The sequence below is a fragment of the Heliangelus exortis genome, chromosome 2 (genome assembly GCF_036169615.1).
Source record: "Heliangelus exortis chromosome 2, bHelExo1.hap1, whole genome shotgun sequence".
Taxonomy (NCBI): domain Eukaryota; kingdom Metazoa; phylum Chordata; class Aves; order Apodiformes; family Trochilidae; genus Heliangelus; species Heliangelus exortis.
In genome coordinates this window covers 69,773,344-69,790,144 of record NC_092423.1, presented here as the reverse complement: position 1 = coordinate 69,790,144, position 16,801 = coordinate 69,773,344, and the positions used below count along the sequence as shown (strand labels likewise).

Here is a 16,801-nt window from a genome sequence, read left to right as displayed (position 1 = left end):
GCCAGCCAGCCTCTGGATGAGAGTTCCTCATCTGCAAAATCAATTGCACTTCCTTGTCCTGCTGTGGCAGGAATGCACTGGTGATGGCCATGTGTCAGATCATCCCGCTGCTGGGGACACGAGTCCTTCTCAGCCTCCAAAGAAGCTGCTGCACAGTTTGACAGTGAGACACACACAGTCCCCTGGGAGAGGGTTAAGCAAAGGATAACATGGCTTCAATTTAGAAAAAGAGTCCCAAGTTTGACTCCCACCCTAAGAAAACCACAGGTTGCTTGTGTATTCCTTCCTATCCTCTCTTCCTTCAGCTTTCATTATCAGCAGGTCCAGACAGTCCACACCAAGCCAAAATTCTTCACTTTGGTGAGGAGGCTGGGGTCACACGGGGGTTAGCATGTGGACTTGTAGAGCCTTGTCTCTGTGATGTTCAGCATAAATCCAAGAAGGGAGTATTGCAGCTCTGTGAATGCATTAGCTTGTGCAGAAAAGGGGAAGGACACCTTCATAGAAGAGAATGACAGTTTCTATTGACTTGGAGAGTGGATGTATGCAGCTGTGAGTACACTGTAATGGTAGCCCTCTTCGTAGGGTAAAGCAGGGAGGCACAACACACTTTCCAAAAGGTGTCTGAGCAATCAGCCTGTTTCCCTAACCTGGGCATTGCGTGGTTGCTGCTTCTCCTCATGCCAAATTGTGATTCTCAAAAATTATTCCGAACCTCTTAGCTGGATGTGCGTTAGCAGATTTGCATATCCTTCCTTAAAAAGGAAGGCTTTGCCCTTGTTTAACACTTCAGTAATTTTTTAGCCTTTTCTTCTAAAGAGGAACTGTCAAACTGGGGTAAACGAGGAAGAAGAGGACATTCTGTGCCAAAAAGCAAGTGACTCGACCTCATGTTGGTCTCATCGCTTTTGTTGCCTCTTCAGATGGTCAGGAATAAGGAATCAGTTGCTCAAGGCTTTGCTGCTCAGTGCTGCAGTGCTGCCTCAGCCTTGTGCTGCCCAGCTTCGTGTTTGAGCAGATGCTGCCTGAAGTTCATCAGTAAAAAATGAGCTTCTTTGATTACGGGAGTGTTTTCAGTGCTTCTCCCCAGGACACTGGGCAGTGTCACAGTTCAGCTGCCAGGCTGCCCTGGCTTTCCCTTTCCTAGATTGCTTCTCACTTTGCCAGCACCGATGGCTTTCCTGCGTCCCTCCTGGGAGATGCTGCGAGAACACCAAATGCAATCTTTGTTCCAAAAACCATGCACTCTAATAGTGAGAAAGGGACTGCTGATGGATGCAAAGGAAGAGACAAGGAAACAAATAAAGCAACAGAAGATTTCTTGCAAGATAGACTCTTTATTTGACCTGAGATTGTTATAATGATAATTAAAAAGGCTGTAAGTTACCTGCAAAAATGTAGAAAATCAGGACCTCTGACTTGAGATGCCTACTGTGTTCCAGACAAAGCTAGAACAATTTTGGTAAATGCAAGTCATGCAACAACCCATGGTTCAAACTCTAGGCTATAAGGTTGTGTTTTAAAGAAAAATTTTAAGCTTTTTGGTCATTTCTAAGTTACAAGGCCCTTTTTAGCATTAGAAGAGTACAAGGTGCATAGTGAAAAATATTTGCTATTTAAAGAGATTGCTGTTGCTGAAACTAGAAAAGGAGGAAAGAGGAGAGGTAAAGACTTGGAGGAAATAAGGAAAACAGGAAAAAAAGCAGAGGAAAGGAAAACTGTATTAGGAGGCACAGGGCTGTTGTACACTATTAGACAGCAGAAACTCTCTTTAACCAGCAACAGAAGCTTTATTGAAGCTTTCTTTAACTAAATGAGATTTTAACAACTGTATACAATGATGAAGGATTCCTTGCTATGCTTGCCAGATTTTGAATCATCCTATCTGTTGCAAGATCAACAGCTGGTTGTAAGGCATTGAATTTGCCTGGAGGACTGCTGCCAGGAGACTCTTGGGCAGCCAAAGCAGGGTCAGCAAAGGGTTGGGAATGCTGCTTGGCTGGCCATGATCCCCAGCACAAGCCATGCCCTGAAGACCAGAGAGAGCACACATGTGCTGATCTGCAGGTAGGACCATTATGTGTACAGGCAGCTGAGAGCAGGGAGGGGATGTGAAGGCCCATAAGAGCTAAAGAAGACACTACTACCTGCTTTGCAGATGCCCTTGCATGTAGCAGTTTCTCAGGTGCTTTGAGGGGTGGTCTGTGTTGATTTTGCTTTTATTTTTGAGAAGGAAAAAGGTGTTGGCTTAATTGTATCACCAGCTGCCTGAGTTCCCCGAGACCATCTCTGCAGAAAGTGGTGGAGGCCATCAAAAATGCAAAACTGGAGTCCAGTTTTCTGGGGCTGGCTCAGGAGTGTTGTTTATCCCAGTGGAAAGCTGGGAACTTCTTCTTTTTCAGAAGAATAAATCATTCACCTTACTGGTTTGCTTAATGCTATGCATTAAAGCTCTCAGTTGCCCTGGTCTTGATCTGAGGTCCTATCTGTGGAAGAGACTACAGAAGTATCCCTATGCCGATTATTTTTTTGTTTTTTTACAATTGTTTTAAAGTTGTAGATTTCAAATAATTATGTACTGTAAGAAAGAGTTATATAACAGGCTAAAAGCTCATGACAAAAGGCAAGATCGTGTTGTTTATTTATCACTTGGCTGTGTTATGAGTCCCTGTGTATATAAGCAACAAGTACGTATCTTTAGTGTCTACAAAGTATCTTTGAAGTCTTAAATGTTGGGTGATTTTTTACTGCATAACTATCTAAAATGCTATCCAGAGGAAAGGTTTTCCTCTTCTCTGCCAGCACTGTGACTAGGTAGGTCTGAAACTCTCCAGGCATATTGATTCTCATATCTTCTCCTTCCTTCTCTGCTCCAGCTGTCACTACAAATCGCTCCACCATGTGAAGGCGAACGACACTATGAGTACTCAGGACAGTGCTGCACAAAGTGTGAGCCAGGTATGTGAGCACTGGGCTGTACCAGCCTCATGACTGAAAAGCCCTCTAGAAACAGCTCCATGGGTCAGTAAAGCAGCTTCATATTGTGACTCTGACAATCCACTGGAACATACCCTCACAGGTGCATGATTTCAGGCTAACAAGTGCCTTGTAGTGCAGGAGTGTTCTTGCTGACCTCAGCAAAAGCCACAGCAGCTCTTTTGTTAGTGTAGCACTTGACCACCGTGGGAGATGGGAAGCAGCTTGATTTTTGTACCCATAGATAGGGCTGCTCACAGGCCATAAGCTTCACACTGGTTTCACTGCCACACTAACTGGGGGCCAGATTGAGGAACTGACAAGGTGGCAGGAAGAAATTACTGTCCACAGCAGCACAGCAGCGTTAGCCCAACCTGTCATTTTCTCTAAGCTCCTTAGACAGCTGGTGAGCAACTTGCAAACGACCTGCTGCTCCTTCTCTCATTCACAGGAAAGTATATGTCTGCTAGATGCACAGGTACTTCTGACAGTGTGTGCCAGCCATGTGGTCCAAACGAGTATATGGATGTCTGGAATGAAGAAGAGAAATGCTTACTACATAAAATATGCGATCAAGGTGAGCTGTTCATACCAAAGAGCCTTTTAATCCAAATTGCTGAAGCACTTGGATGGAAAAGTGGATCTAGGGAAGAGTTACATCATTCAGGTACCCAACGCAGGAGGCTGGGCTTGCAGAAGAGGTTGTTGGAGAAGGTAGTCCCCAGACAGCAGAAATTCTGTGTTGTACTGGGCACCACAACCATTGTCTCCATGCTGCTGATAATTACTGTCTTCACTGGGGTCATTCATTGCTGTGAAGGTTGTCCTTTTGCCCAGCATTCTGTGTATTCACTTCCCTTAGCATGTGTGTCTCACTCTTGCAAAAGCTGTGTTTATTTTCTACAGCAGCTGCAAGGAAAAGTATTGCTCAGGATGCAATCAGTGAGGGGCCTGGTGCTGATCACGCAAGGATCTCTCATGCTTCTTGAAATACAACATTTCCTGTAACATGGATGGTTTTGCATCTAGCCTTCAAGTACAGGAAATAACTAGAACAGGATTTTTGTAAGCTTGAGGCTTATTGTCAGAGAGATCTTTACTCTGAACTACTTGCTCTTTTAGGGAAAGCTTTGAGAGAAGTGAACCCAGGGAACAGCACATTCCAGCGGCAATGTGCTTGTACGATGGGATACCACTGGAATGAAGACTGTGACTGCTGTCAGCGAAACACCATATGTGCTCCAGGATTTGGAGCTGAGCATCCTGGTAAGATACAGAAACAGGACATACAAAGTGAAATGTCCAGCTCAGGCCTAGTGGATGAGACCAGCATTGTGGGGGTTGAGATGTTAGAGAGGATGCTTTATCTGCTCAGTGAGTGACAACAGAAGATGCATTTCTTGAATTACTACTGTATATAACCTTCCTGGACCGCTTGCATTTTGAAGGCCTCTGCCTCTGTACTTTAAACAGTATCTTGGATCAAGTGACTTTTGCAAGAGATCATGCAGACATGGCAATAGTTACAAGCTGTCCAGTGCATTTCTAACATTTGCCGAGGTGTCTGACTGTGAGTCACTGGGACATGCATTGACCCAGTTTTCAGAGAAGTGGCCCCTTGGGGATTGTTGCTGAGGTTGGATTTGAAATCAGCTTTTTTCCAATTCTTTGCCATTTTATAGTGTTACACGTGAGTTAAAAGTGATTAACACCTTTCAGGTAGTGCAAGTATTCTTTATATTGGATGAATTGTAATGCAAAGATTTATTACATTTAATTCAGTGTTAAATCTGTTTGAAAACAAAATGCAGCTGTTTTGTGGGTGGAAAAGAGAGACAGTCAAAATCAGTTGCAATGAACACTGCTGTGCCAAGCATGAGGAACCCCCCAAAAGTAGTACATAATAGAGAAATGGAGAATGAAAAGCTGGAATGAAGTGCTGCTTTTTCTCCAGTCTAGCAAATCCTGATACAGCATTTGGTTTACTGTGGCTTCACAGAAGTGACAGTACCAGCATCGCTGCCTGGGATATGGTATTGACATGAGGAAGTTAATGGAAGGAGAAGGATATATTAGCTGTGTGTTATTTTACAGTGACTGCAAATAGTTCCTGGTCCTTTCTCATTTTGATCATGTAGAGAAGTGCTTGGGTGATACTAGCACACTTTTCTGCTTACATGTGACTGTCGCTGCATTTCTAATGTGATCCTTCTCTCTTCAGGGGAAGCTTTCAAGAGGGGTGGGGAGGGGTGTAGAATTGGAGGATGGAGAGCATAGTACCCTTCCCCTCACCTGAAAAGAGACCACAGAAACTCAGCTTTTAAGTTTTTCTTCCTTTACTACACACAGTGCAGCAAGACAAGGACACAACGTGTACACCATGTCCCAGGGGCTCCTTCTCAAAGGTTGCTTCATCGACTGACAAGTGTAAATCCTGGACCAAGTAAGTCCCTGTATCTTGTAAAAGGACCACAACAACCAGAAGGCAGGGAGAAGCTTGAGTGCAAAAGCATTTTTCAGGAGGGTGTTTCAGGCTGTCTGCAGAATGCACAGAGCAGTTCTGTTGACTGTGCAGCAATAAGGGCATTTATGAAGCTTGAATTCTCCTTGGGTGGGGTGGGGAGAAAGAAAGAGCAGAAAAAAACCAGGACTGCTGAGCTAACACTACTAAAACCAAGGAAAGTATCATAGGTTCTTAAAGGTGGCAAAATGCAGAATAAATATTGTGTGTTACAAAAGAAAGTACTACTCTGCCCAGGCGTAGGAGACACCACAAGCTCCCTGTCTGTGAACTGTGCCTCTCTGTCTTTCAGCTGTACAGCTCTAGGGATGAAAGAAATTGTGCCTGGGACTGAAAAGTCAGATGCAGTTTGTGCAGAACGGAAGATGCCTGAGACATCAGAAGATGGTATGTGTCCTTGTACAGATTATCTGTCAGAAGTACCAGGTGGGAGGAGGGGTGTGTTTGCTAGGAGTTTTGACTGGCTTAAAACTCCAGTCCCATTGAAGATGACCCTAGGGGAGCAGCTGCAAAAATCTTGATTGTAAAGATTCTTTTAGCCTGGCAGCTCTAGGGTCCACGTCCACTATGAGGCAGAGCTTTACACCTTCCACTGAAACTGCATGGCAAGCAGCATTGTTGTTATACTCATGACCTCCATTACCTTTACAGCTCTTTCATTTTTTCAGCCTGCTAAATTTTTATACACATATTATCTGTACAAAGGGTACCAGCTTCTCTCCATGCTTCTTTTATGACAATGGAGTCAGTCTCAGCTAAATGTAGCTCTCCCTTCTTGCCCATTACCTCCTCCAGTGTGGATATGGTAACAGGGAGGCTGCTTGCCTGGCATGTAATGATCTTCCATAACCTTCATAACCTGAGAAAAAGAACAAATATTGCCAGCTGAATTCTATAGTCTCAGCAAGAGGTATGTGCTTCCATACCCTGAGGGAGAGCAAGCACAGCACATGGGCTGCTAGCAGACTGCAAGGGGACATTCAGAGGAACATGACTGGACTGCACCTCTCTGAGACACTGAGACTCTGGGGATGGCTTGGTTGCCTGCATGGCTGCCTGCATAGCACCCCATGAGTGCTAGAGCTGTTGTCCTTATTATAGAAACTGAAAATCAAAAAGGAAGGAAAAAAAACCCTCTTCTGTGGAAAATCAGATAAAATGAGCAAGGATTGTCATACTATTGAATAAAAGCTGCATGTTGATGGCACTATCTTTTTTACATCCTGCAGGAACAAACAGGATCCTATATGTGTTGGTTGTCCTCTTGTTTTTTGTGGCACTAATTGGCATTGTCATCTTTATAATATACTACAAGAATAAGGGAAAAAAACTGACAGGTATGTGATAGCTAATGGTATTCATGAATATGAGGCCTCATGGCTGGCTGTGCACTGTTTTCATGGGTAAACACCGGGTTAAGAATCTTAGGAGTTATTTTGGAAATTCTGTGCTGCTCCTACATCTTTCCATTTGGATATGCTTTAACTAGCACAAATCTAGTCTTTGAATTCCCTTCCTCTAGGCAGGGAGCATATTACACTTATGCATAATGCATATTACTTGGTATTCTCCTGCAGCCTTGACCATAGGGTGACCATCCTTAAGCAGATGCAACTGCTGTGTGGATGAAAGAGAGATGGTGCTGGGAGCTTTTATAGCCAATAATAATAGAATAAATAATAAAGGTAGAAAAAGAGAAATATTCTAGCAACGACATATTGGATAACAGTGGGTGGGTCATTGAATATATTATTAATATGGCCAAAGTACCTCCAATAGTTACTCAATTCTTTGTTAAGCCCTAGATCACCTTAGTTAATTACTTACTCCTATTGTTTTAATTTTCAATTTTCAACTTCTACAACTGGAAAGTCTTTCCATCATCTGGTTTCTCCAGTTCTAGGAATTGATGAAATTTTTGGGGATCAGTGGAAGGGAAGACAGCAACCCTCTCTTGTAAAGTATATTTCAGCCTGTGTTTTAGAAATAGGCTGTCTCTGCCATGCTAAACAAGGGTTGTGCTAAATTCGGAGTTCCTGGGATGGGCTGAAGGAAATGGTGACTCTCCTCGTGTACCAAAGCAGGTTTAGAGGGGGTGCTCTCTATGTGGCATTTCTCTTGCCCTGCTGCTCTGCAGTGACAGTCCTTCATTGCCTTTGCATGGTAAAATCCTGCTAACTGGAGCCCCCAGGACTTGCAGGTAGAAGCTCTGCCTGCTTGGGGACTGATGGTGAATGTGCAGAGAGGAACAGAGGTGTTGCTGTTATCTTCAAACATACAAAACCAGCACGAGCTTCAAATGTATGCTAGACCTGAGTCCAACAAAATCTCCTGGAAGTATAAATAGAAAACAAGAAGACTTGCTAACTCCATGCAAGTGGCAGTCTTAGCCAGGAAGCATTGCTGAACTTAAAGCTTTGCCTTGGGAGATACTCCAGTGCAGTGAATTTCCTCATTAAGCACACCCTGATGAAGTGGAGCATGCTATATTTGAGCCTGCCATCCCGTGGTTTCAGTGGCTTACCTCTGCTCCCCAAGCTCCTCTCTCCTGTCTGAGAATGGTTCTTTGGGCCATCCATGTGACTTCTCTTGAAATAGACTGTAAGGCTTCAAGCGGGTCCGGCCAGTCATAGCTTGGTGTGACATATGACCAGGAAAGAAACCCCATTTGATGTGGAACACAGTTTAACCGTGGTCTATTTTAAGAGCTTGGAAACATTTGTTCCATAGAAATATATCCCTGTTCCAGTTACAATGAATCCTCAGCTAGACCAATGCTGGGACACTTGAACAGTCAGTAAAAACAATCTTGCTGGTTTTCATTTAATATGATATTGTGGATTGTGAATGACTGTGGGTGTTTAGGTCTGTGGTTAACTTCAGTGCCTGCTATATGTTATAGCTACTCTTTTTGTTTTTCCTGCAGCAGATCTACAGAACTGGGCTAACGAAGTGTGCAGCCAAATAAAAGGAACAAAGGTAAAGTCAAAGACACTAACATTTTCTCTCTGATTTATGTTTTTCTTATGGCATTCCTGACACCCCTCCTGAAGCTCAGACTCCATAATAATGTTTGGCTACAAAACAAGCTTTAAGTACTTAAAAAGTGCTCAGAATGTTGGCTTTTTCAGTCTGATTTTCTGTATACATGAGCCCGCTGGTTGCAGAACACCTGAGACTGCCTTTCTAAATCCTAAGAAAAGCTTGCACCTTTTCACACACCAGAGTCCTCATGAGGAGAAACCTGGATTTGGGACAACAGGAAGAATGCCAAACATGTAAGGCATTAAGCACAGAGCCATTAGATGAAGAAACTGGCTGTGACACCCTTTAATTCTAGTGCTTACAGAAATCACAGAATCATAGAATGATTGGGGTTGGAAGGGACCTTAAAGATCATCAGGATCCAACCCATCTGCATGGGCAGGGACACCTCCCACTAGACCAGGTTGCTCAAAGCTTCATCCAGCCTGGCCTTAAACACTTCCAGGGATGTGTTAAAAACCAGTACCCCTTGCCCTGTCACTATCCTCTCAGGTGAAAAGCCCCACCCCAGCTTCTCTGCCAGCCCCTTCATGATTTTCCAGGAGCATCTGTTCCATGATCTTGCCAGGCACAGAGGTGAGACTGACCTGTCATGTAGTTCCCTCTTCTTTTTCCCGTTTTAAGAATAGGGCCTATGTTTACTTTTTTCCAGCCAGTGGGAGCCTCACCAGACCACCATAACCTCTCAAATATGATAGAGGCTTAGGGCCTCCATCCACCAGCTCCCTTAAGACTGGTGGGTGGAGTCCATCACATCCCATAGACTTGTGCACTTTCAGCTTCTTTAGATGGTCATGAACCTGTTCTCCTGCAGTGGGGGGAAATTCATTCTCACAATCTCTGCTTTCATCTGCTGTGGCCTTTCCAGTGAAGCTGGAGCACTTGCCAGAGAAGACTGATGCAAAGAAGTCATTGAGAACCTCAGCTTTCTCAATATGCTGTGAAGCTAGGTCTCCTGTTTCCTTTAGGAGGGGGCCTACATTTTCCTTGGTTGTCCTTTTATCCCCAGCATACCTATAGAAGTTTTTCTTATTTCACTTTACATCCCTGGTGAGATTTAATTCTAAGTGGGATTTGGCTCTCTTAAACTGATCCCTACTCAGACAACCTCTCTGTAATCCTCCTGGGGTACCTGCCCTAGCTTCCACCCTCTGTATGCTTCCTTCTAAAGTCTGAGGATTTTTAGGAACTGCTTGCTCACCCACACTGGCCTCCTGGAGTTTTTATCTGACTTTGTCCTAGTTGTGATGCATTGCACTTGGGCCTGGAGTTGGTGATGCTTAAATATCAGCCAGCTTTCATGGCTCCCTCTTCCCTCCAGGCTGTTACCCCATGACACTCTCATGAACAGATCCCTGAAGAGACTGAAATCTGCCCTCCTAAAGTCAAGGACATTAAGCTTACTGTGAGCCCTCCTAGCTGACCTAAGGATCTCAAACTCTACCATTCCATGGGCACTACAACCAAGGTTACCTGTGAGCTTAGCATCCCTCACCAGCCCTTCTTTTTTGAGAATCATATTTCTGCAGGCAAGCACATATCTCTAACTCCTCCTGTGTGTTTCTCATGCTGTGTGCATGAGGCTATAGAGGCATTTTAGGTGCGCTTCCTGTGATGTTGACCAACCAGCTTGGAGGGGCTGGGATTTTATTCTGACACCCTCCAGGTGATCCAGCCCAGGCTCAGGGCATCATTACTGATGTCAGCATCACACCAGCATTGATCAGTGGGATGAATTGAGGTTCCCTCTCCCCAGCCACATCAGTTTAAAGCCCTCTTCACCAGCTTGGCTAGCTTACATCTGAGGATGTTCTTCCCTCTTTCTAATAGGTAGATCCCATCAGTCCCCAGCAGACCAGGTTTATCAAAGCTGGTGCCATGGTCCAGATAGCCAAAATCCTACTTGTAGCACCAGTCATGTAGACAGCTATTGATTTGCTGTATCTGGTTGGCATGATCTATCCCCTTCCCTTTCACCAGTAGGATTGATGAAAATACTGCCTGTGCTCCAGAGTTCTTAACTGCTACTCCCAGTGCCCTGTGAGCCTTTTTAATATGTTTAACACTGCTGGTGGTTTCACCTGTGGAACCCACATGAAACACCAAGAGCAGGTAATAGTTGGGTGAGCAAGCCTCTCAGTGACATCCCTGATGCAAGCACCTATTAGACAGCACACCTCTCTAGAGATCTGGTCTGGTCTGCAAATGGGTGCCTCTGTGCCCCTGAGATGAGAATCCCCTACTGCTATCACCTGGTGATTTTTCTTGGTCGCATTGGTCATTACACTTGGAACAGACCGAACACCTTGTTCTGCTCCAACACCAGTGCAGGATGGTTACTTCCCTCTTGTATTGTTTGCAGAGCAGTGAAATGGCTCTTCAAGGGCACCTTGGACTTCGAGGGAGGTCCCTGCCTCCTTCTTGTTCTCTAGTTGCTTTCCTTACCAACTTCCACCTCTCCACTCCGGTGGCTTCCCTCCTTTCCATGTGCCCTGCTAGGGGAGTATTTGGCTGACTGGCCACAGGCTGTGCATGCTCAGCAGTGAGCTCACGGATCACAGTGTCCAGCTCATTTTCTGCCTCCCTAATGCTACGCAGCCTCCTCCCTGTCTCCTGCAGCTCAGCTAAATGCTGCGGGAGATCATTCACCTGCTCACACCTTCTGCAGGCAGCTGCCCCTTACCTCAGGCACAAGAGAACGGTCCAGGCAGCTACCGCAGCCTGGGGTCTGCACAGCAGCCTCGCACCTCCGGAGCTCCCTTTGGGTGAGCACGGCGGCCGCTCCCGAGGTGGAGAGCGCAGATCCCCCGGGCAGAACTGCGGCTCCAGCCTTCCTCCCAGTGGCCAACATTCTGACTCCCGCTTGCCCTCCCTGCTCGCCCTGCCTGCGCCCGCTGCCGCCCCGCGCCCTTCCTGCCGTGCCACGCTCTGCTCGCCCCTCCTGCTCTCGGCGCCCCCGGTGGCTGCCGCTCCACAGAGCCGCTTTCCTGCGAGTGGCGGTGGGATACAGAAAGCTCTACAGCCCTCTGACGAGCTGCCTGCCCCAGAGCTGTCACAGCTTGTTCCCGGCTCCAGATAGCTCAGAAAAAGACCCTTTTTTTTCTGATTTTCTGCCTCAATGCAGACATACCTGCATTCTTCACTTGAAGCAAGAGCAATCCCCTTTTTCCATTCAGTTGTGAAAAAAAAGTAAAGCCTTCCAAGAGGTTTCGCTCCAGAACAGGCTCAGATCCCATGCTTAAAACATTCAGGTGGGGACAAAGGTTCAAGTTCCTGTGTATTGCCTGCTGCACACCATGGTGTTGGACTGCGATGTCCCGGGTGCATGCTCTCCCCACCACCTCATCTAGGAGCTCTGTCTAGTTTAGCTGTTGAAAGACTCAAATTTTATTGCTACCAAAAAAAAAAAAACTAAACCCAAACTCACCTTTCTGAGCAGGCAGTTCCTCTTTTGTGCAACCTCCTGCACTGGCAGCTTCTCAGATCCTTCGGGGCAGAGGAGTGAATCAACAGCAATTAGTGGTTGGCAACATTTACACTCTCTCCTCCATCCTGGAAGATCTGAAGGGATGCTAGGAATGAAAGGCAGTGGTTCCCAAACACCCGTCATTACAGCGCTGCTTGCATGAACTGAAGGGAACCCTTGAAGTATTTCCTAACCCTTTTTGGTAGAGCTGCAACCCAAAAATACAGTTCTACAAGTACTGGCAATGTGACACCATAGGCCTTTGCTTTTGTTGTCCTAACATTTTCCAGGTTAAAGCCTGCATGTTTTCTTTGTTTTTCTAGTCTGTCTTGGGCCCTCCACTTTCTTTCTTCAATCATTACTGATAACAATCAGTTTTCTCCTAGCAAGGCCTTCACAGATCAACAGCCCTTCAGACACATAGATGGCTTAGGGAGTTTCCAAATCTTGTAAGCAGTTAGGTAGGTCTTACTGATGGTCCATAAAGAACAGCAAAATCCCGCAACTCTTCTAGATTGAGTAACTCTCAAGTGCCTTCCTAAGAACTAGGGATAATTGTCTCCCAAAATTAACTGTTATTGGCACCCAAGCCACCAGATTTTTTCTGAAACAGCCACTGACTGAGTCCAGCATTACTGATCAGTTTCACAGCAAAAGAGAATTACACTTCAAGAATCAAATGTAGTGACACTGCTCAGCCTCAGCATCTCCACACTGAGGAAGAACTCGGATCTGCGGGTTTCTTCTTTAGAAAACAACCTTCTGCTGATCTATTTGTTAAACATGCTTTTATTTTTACTTTATTTCAGGAGCCACCAAGGGATGTGTTTGTTAATATGAACACCACGAATGTTGCTGCCCCCCAGACCTCTGAGGGCATGTGTCTCCTGGACCCTGCTGGCTCTCCTGCCCCTGGAAACTCATCCTGCACCAGCAGCCACACTCCTTGCAGGAATGGGAACCCTGGCATGGTGCCATGCGAGGTGGGAGGGAGCCTCCAAGAGTTGGCTGTGGTAACTGAGACTGATGACAGCTTCCCACCAGTTCCCACAGAAGATGAATACCTGGATAAGGATCTCAGTGCCACTGATTATTTGTCTTTACTGAGTCGGGCTGCCAGTAAAACCATGTCATCATTTTCAGAACCAATGGAGGCAGGGGAGAATGACAGCTTAAATCAGTACTTCTCAGGGATTGGGAGCACAGAGGATGTATCAATGTCTCAAGGCTCTCACCCTTCCTCCGACAAGGATGGGGCACACATTGCCACGGACAAACTACTTCAGAAATCTTGCCAATGTACCCACAATTGCCTGAAGGAAACAGGCAACAAAGACACAGATAATTTTGCAACTAACTATGACTCAGAGAAGATCTGTGTGAGGTGTGGCATTTCATACAGGGAATCTCCCAGAAAGTGGAGCAAACCCTTTTGTGCTGCAGGTGACAGTACCTCCACCTCCCCGGAAAGTGGATCCTGTGCACAGTGCACCTGTGGCTTGAATTTTCTCTCTGCTGGTCAGAGCACTCTAGCAAGTGATCAGAGTATGGAAGATGCATCTTCAGATAGTACCAACATGAAGTACCAGAATACAAACAGAAGCACTTCAGGGGCAAACAGCAGCACTTCAGACCTCCCTCCAGCAACTGGTAAGCCCATTTAGGCTTGACCTGTATGGTTGTATAGGATTATTCTCTGTGCTAGCTCAGAATTCTTCAGAGGGTCTGATTAGGAGGAAGAACAAAATTATGCATTTACAATTAATTGCCCTGAAGTTAATCTAAAATACAAAAATAGCAAGGCCATTTGGTTTCTAGTGAATTCTGCAAATAGGATGAGCACTGTGAGGGACTACTATTGTCCTGCCCTGATGTAACCAGCAATGCAGAACCCATCATCTGGCAGTCACTGCAAAGGCAAGGCAATTCTATCACTGAAGTGTTTTGGTGATAGTAGAGTGTGTATTGGAGAAAACTTGGAAGAAAGAGTATGGGGACCTAGAGGCTGAGTCAAGAAAGGATGCATAGCACTCAGACAATTTATGACAATTTTCCATTCACGTACATATTTTGCTTTTAGGTTTAAAGCCAGCTACATTTATATGGTGGTCAGTTAAACTCCAGCTGCAGATGTAACGGTGTCCACAAATGGGTCTGAGAGATGATGCTAAATTTTCTGCTTTTAGCTCTTTCACTTTGTTTTAATTTGCTAGGACATAAGAGTTCACCTAAAAATAATTTCACATAAACATTGTACCTCCATACACAAGTGCTCTGTCCCCTAAACAACTCAGAAACACTGTCGCCAATTTAATAACTGATTACTAATTTACTAATTGAGTAAATAGATCAAAATTGTCAACTGAAAGCAGAGGGAAAAAAAATTACTGAAGCAAAACTAGCAGAAGGGAAGTTATGAACCGTTTCTGGATGTAACCTACCTCCCTCAGACTTTTTTTCAGTATAAAAGTCTGCAATCCGCCTTTCATGTGTTATTAGTCATTTTAGTTTATAATTTCTTAAAGTCAGATGCTCTATTTTTATTTATGTCAGTGCACTGCCAAGAGCAATGAGACCTTAGTTTTGACTAGGACATGGAAGTATTACTGTAATACACACAGCAGTCATGAGCAGCTGCCCTTCTTTAAAACCATGTAATGTCTTGAAGTTTCTTATGGAGACATTATTGTCAGTCTGCCAAAGTACTAAAGCAACACTTTTGAAGACCCTTGCTCTCTCAACATGCATGCTATGCAGGAATCTAAAAGGATGTAGTGTTCATCTTTCTAAGAGCAGACACTCTTTCTGCTGCTTCAGTTTCCTGAAATCCCAACACAGTTTCACTGCCTCGTCTGTATAAAGCTCCGCAGTAGTAAAGAGAACACAGATCATCTTTTTTCTGTTGTTGGAAGGAGACTTTGTAGTACAACTGAAAGCCAAGTTATATTTAGCACTGCAGCAGTACTGATTTTCTTTATAAATCTGGCACAAAGGGGAAGCGAATATTAAGGAACAATCAGGCAAATAGGATTTAAGGGCAAGATAGAAAATGCCTTCTTAGATCTGCAGCACAATTCTTTATGTGTGATTTGAATTGCATCTGTGCCTTCGGGTATGTTCATGCTATAGTGCCATCTGCTGAAACCTGAGCACAGGTGCAGCTTTCCTAATTTGCCATTTTTTATGCCAGCAGGTACTGACTGAGGTCTGAGCAGTATGAGAGTGTGGATTAGTTGATCTGTAGGTAGCATGGGTTTGGGTTTTTTTGTTCACAGAATAGCCATGCTCCACTGGTGACACTTGGCTGCACAAGAGCTTAGCCATAACTTGCACGTGGAGCTGCATGTGGAGCAGTGACTGCATGGGTCATTTTGCTGGGCCTTGTGGAACACCCAAATGGAATAAACATGTATGTCAAACAACTTTTTGCCCAGCTTCTCAAAGCCACTGAAGCCACCGGGCTTTGCACACAGTCACACTAAGACAGAACAGTACAAAAAAGGGTGGATGAAAAATGGGAAGAAAAAGGCCATGGGTAATTCCATGAACTTTTGGTTTTAGTTCCCTAATACTCAAAATGACTACAGAAATTGCAAACTCTGTCCCCCTTGCCAAGCAACCTTAGAGAACCAAAGCAGACCTCTGGGCAGGTACCACTTAGAGAGGTCACCACTAGAGATGGAGGCAAGCCTTGAAGCACTCTTTCACACACACCCCCCCCAAGCCTGGAGGCAGTCAGAACATGAAGCATTGGTTTATGACTACTTCAAATTATGTGTGGGGCTACAGCATAAAGCCTTGGGTGCTGAAAGATTTAGGTGATTTTTAATTAGGAATGGCTTTGCAGAGCCATTCAGTTCCAGATCCCAAACCAGCTCACTTTCGCAGCAACAAACAGATCTTACCACCTAGAGGGCATAAGATGCCTCAGAGAAAACTTAATTGCCTTCATTGTTCCAGTTCTTAATGAAAAATCACCACAAAGATTAATCTGTCATTGTAATTAATATCTCCAGGTAGTCTGAAGAGATCAAAAGGCTGAAGTGTTGCAGAGAATGCCTTCCCTTATCCAGTGAAGGTGTTCCTTATACTTTCCAGGTTGGAAGCACATCTCTTGGTCCAGTTCAGAAAGCTCTTGCATCCATTTTCTGTGCTTTTGGACCTCAAATGTCCTTTCCTTTCAGCACAGTGTCTTCAGAAATCAGCGAAGATTTGCCAGCCACATTCAGCTCCCTTCTGTTACATCTATTTCTAAATTCTCTATCTCATACTGAGTGCTGGTAACCATTCTGCAGTACTTTTTGAAAGTGACACTAAGTGATACGAGCAAACAGTTATTTTTGTGCTGCCATAATTCCTAAGAGTTGTGTTTGATGGCAAACAGCCGAACCAAACCAAACACTGGGGAAACAACCAGCAGTGGAAGAGAGTTTTCTCCCGCAGAGAAAAGTCTTGTTGACGCCTCACGTTAATCAACGACACTTCGAAAGAAAGCAAAGAGCCAGCAATGCACTGGGTTAGCTACAATAAATAGAATTGCTTGAGAGGGTCTATTAGAGAGGCTCTTGAGCACTACCCAGACTTGCTTATGAGCAGGCACAGGTCCTAATTCAGCACAGATGGAGCCCTGTATCCATTGCTGATGTGCAAATATCACTTGTGGCTGGGAGACAAACAGCATTTCTCTGAGCTGGGCTATGCACAGCTGAAATGAAAATAAGAACATCTCAAGTGTTAAGGAATGCAATGGAAAAGGCACAAAATGCCAAAAAAGTGTCAGAACAATCCACAAG

At 44.8% G+C, this 16,801-nt stretch overlaps 1 protein-coding gene across 4 annotated transcripts in view; it reads left to right on the top strand.

Moving 5' to 3' along the window:
* Nucleotides 1-16,801, top strand: part of TNFRSF11A (TNF receptor superfamily member 11a) — a 31,514-nt gene that overhangs the window by 10,596 nt on the left and 4,117 nt on the right. For 2 of the 4 annotated variants that reach the window (XM_071736607.1, XM_071736611.1), the window contains 8 exons: nucleotides 2,877-2,958; nucleotides 3,428-3,553; nucleotides 4,099-4,242; nucleotides 5,326-5,419; nucleotides 5,790-5,884; nucleotides 6,727-6,834; nucleotides 8,424-8,476; nucleotides 12,818-13,658. In XM_071736607.1, the coding sequence (XP_071592708.1) occupies nucleotides 2,877-2,958; nucleotides 3,428-3,553; nucleotides 4,099-4,242; nucleotides 5,326-5,419; nucleotides 5,790-5,884; nucleotides 6,727-6,834; nucleotides 8,424-8,476; nucleotides 12,818-13,658 (1,543 nt within the window). Of the gene's footprint in view, nucleotides 1-2,876; nucleotides 2,959-3,427; nucleotides 3,554-4,098; nucleotides 4,243-5,325; nucleotides 5,420-5,789; nucleotides 5,885-6,726; nucleotides 6,835-8,423; nucleotides 8,477-12,817; nucleotides 13,659-16,801 lie in introns of those variants that run through there. The other 2 variants (XM_071736608.1, XM_071736609.1) reach the window with 2 other exon arrangements.